At 44.8% G+C, this 545-nt stretch overlaps 1 protein-coding gene across 1 annotated transcript; it reads left to right on the top strand.

Annotated features, from left to right (window-relative positions):
* Positions 1 to 3: 3 nt before the first annotated feature.
* On the top strand, positions 4 to 524 carry LOC107125441 (zinc finger protein 320-like; the record flags this gene model as incomplete). Its single annotated transcript, XM_015428863.1, has 1 exon — positions 4 to 524. A coding segment is annotated over one exon (521 nt), but the record flags the coding sequence as incomplete, so codon positions are not given.
* Between the last annotated feature and the right edge of the window lie 21 nt (positions 525 to 545).

Genomic DNA, 545 nt, shown 5'->3' with positions numbered 1-545 from the left:
CGAATCCATACAGGAGAAAAACCATATGAATGCACAAAGTGTAGGAAGAGATTTATACGGAAGGATCACTTGCTGAAACATGAGAGCATCCACCGAAAAGTGCGTTCGTATAAGTGCCGAGTGTGTCAGAAGGTCTTCCGATGGCTTACACATCTTCAGTCTCATCAAAGAACCCACAGGCAAGAAAGCCGTTTCACGTGCCCCACATGTGGGAAATCTTTTTCTAAGAAAGGTGATCTGAATAGACACCGGAGGATTCACACGGGAGAGAGACCCTATGGATGTCTCGAATGTGGGAAATCTTTCCAACAGAAGGAGCACCTTATGTATCATAAGGGAATCCACAAACAAGAAGATACTTACAGATGCCCCAACTGTGGGAAAAGTTTTCACCGAAAGGGACTGCTTGTGTCACACCAGAGACTTCACACTGCAGAGAAACCCTTTGCATGCTCTGTGTGTGGAAAGGCATTCCGAGAAAGAGCATATTTAAACAAACACCAGAAAATTCACATGGCCGGAAGGTGCTATAAATGCTTGGAATG

This window comes from Gekko japonicus, unplaced genomic scaffold (assembly GCF_001447785.1).
Source record: "Gekko japonicus isolate JY-2015 unplaced genomic scaffold, Gekko_japonicus_V1.1 scaffold80227, whole genome shotgun sequence".
Classification (NCBI taxonomy): domain Eukaryota; kingdom Metazoa; phylum Chordata; class Lepidosauria; order Squamata; family Gekkonidae; genus Gekko; species Gekko japonicus.
The sequence above is the reverse complement of the archived record's forward strand: the minus strand, read 5'-3'. Positions and strand labels throughout refer to the sequence as shown.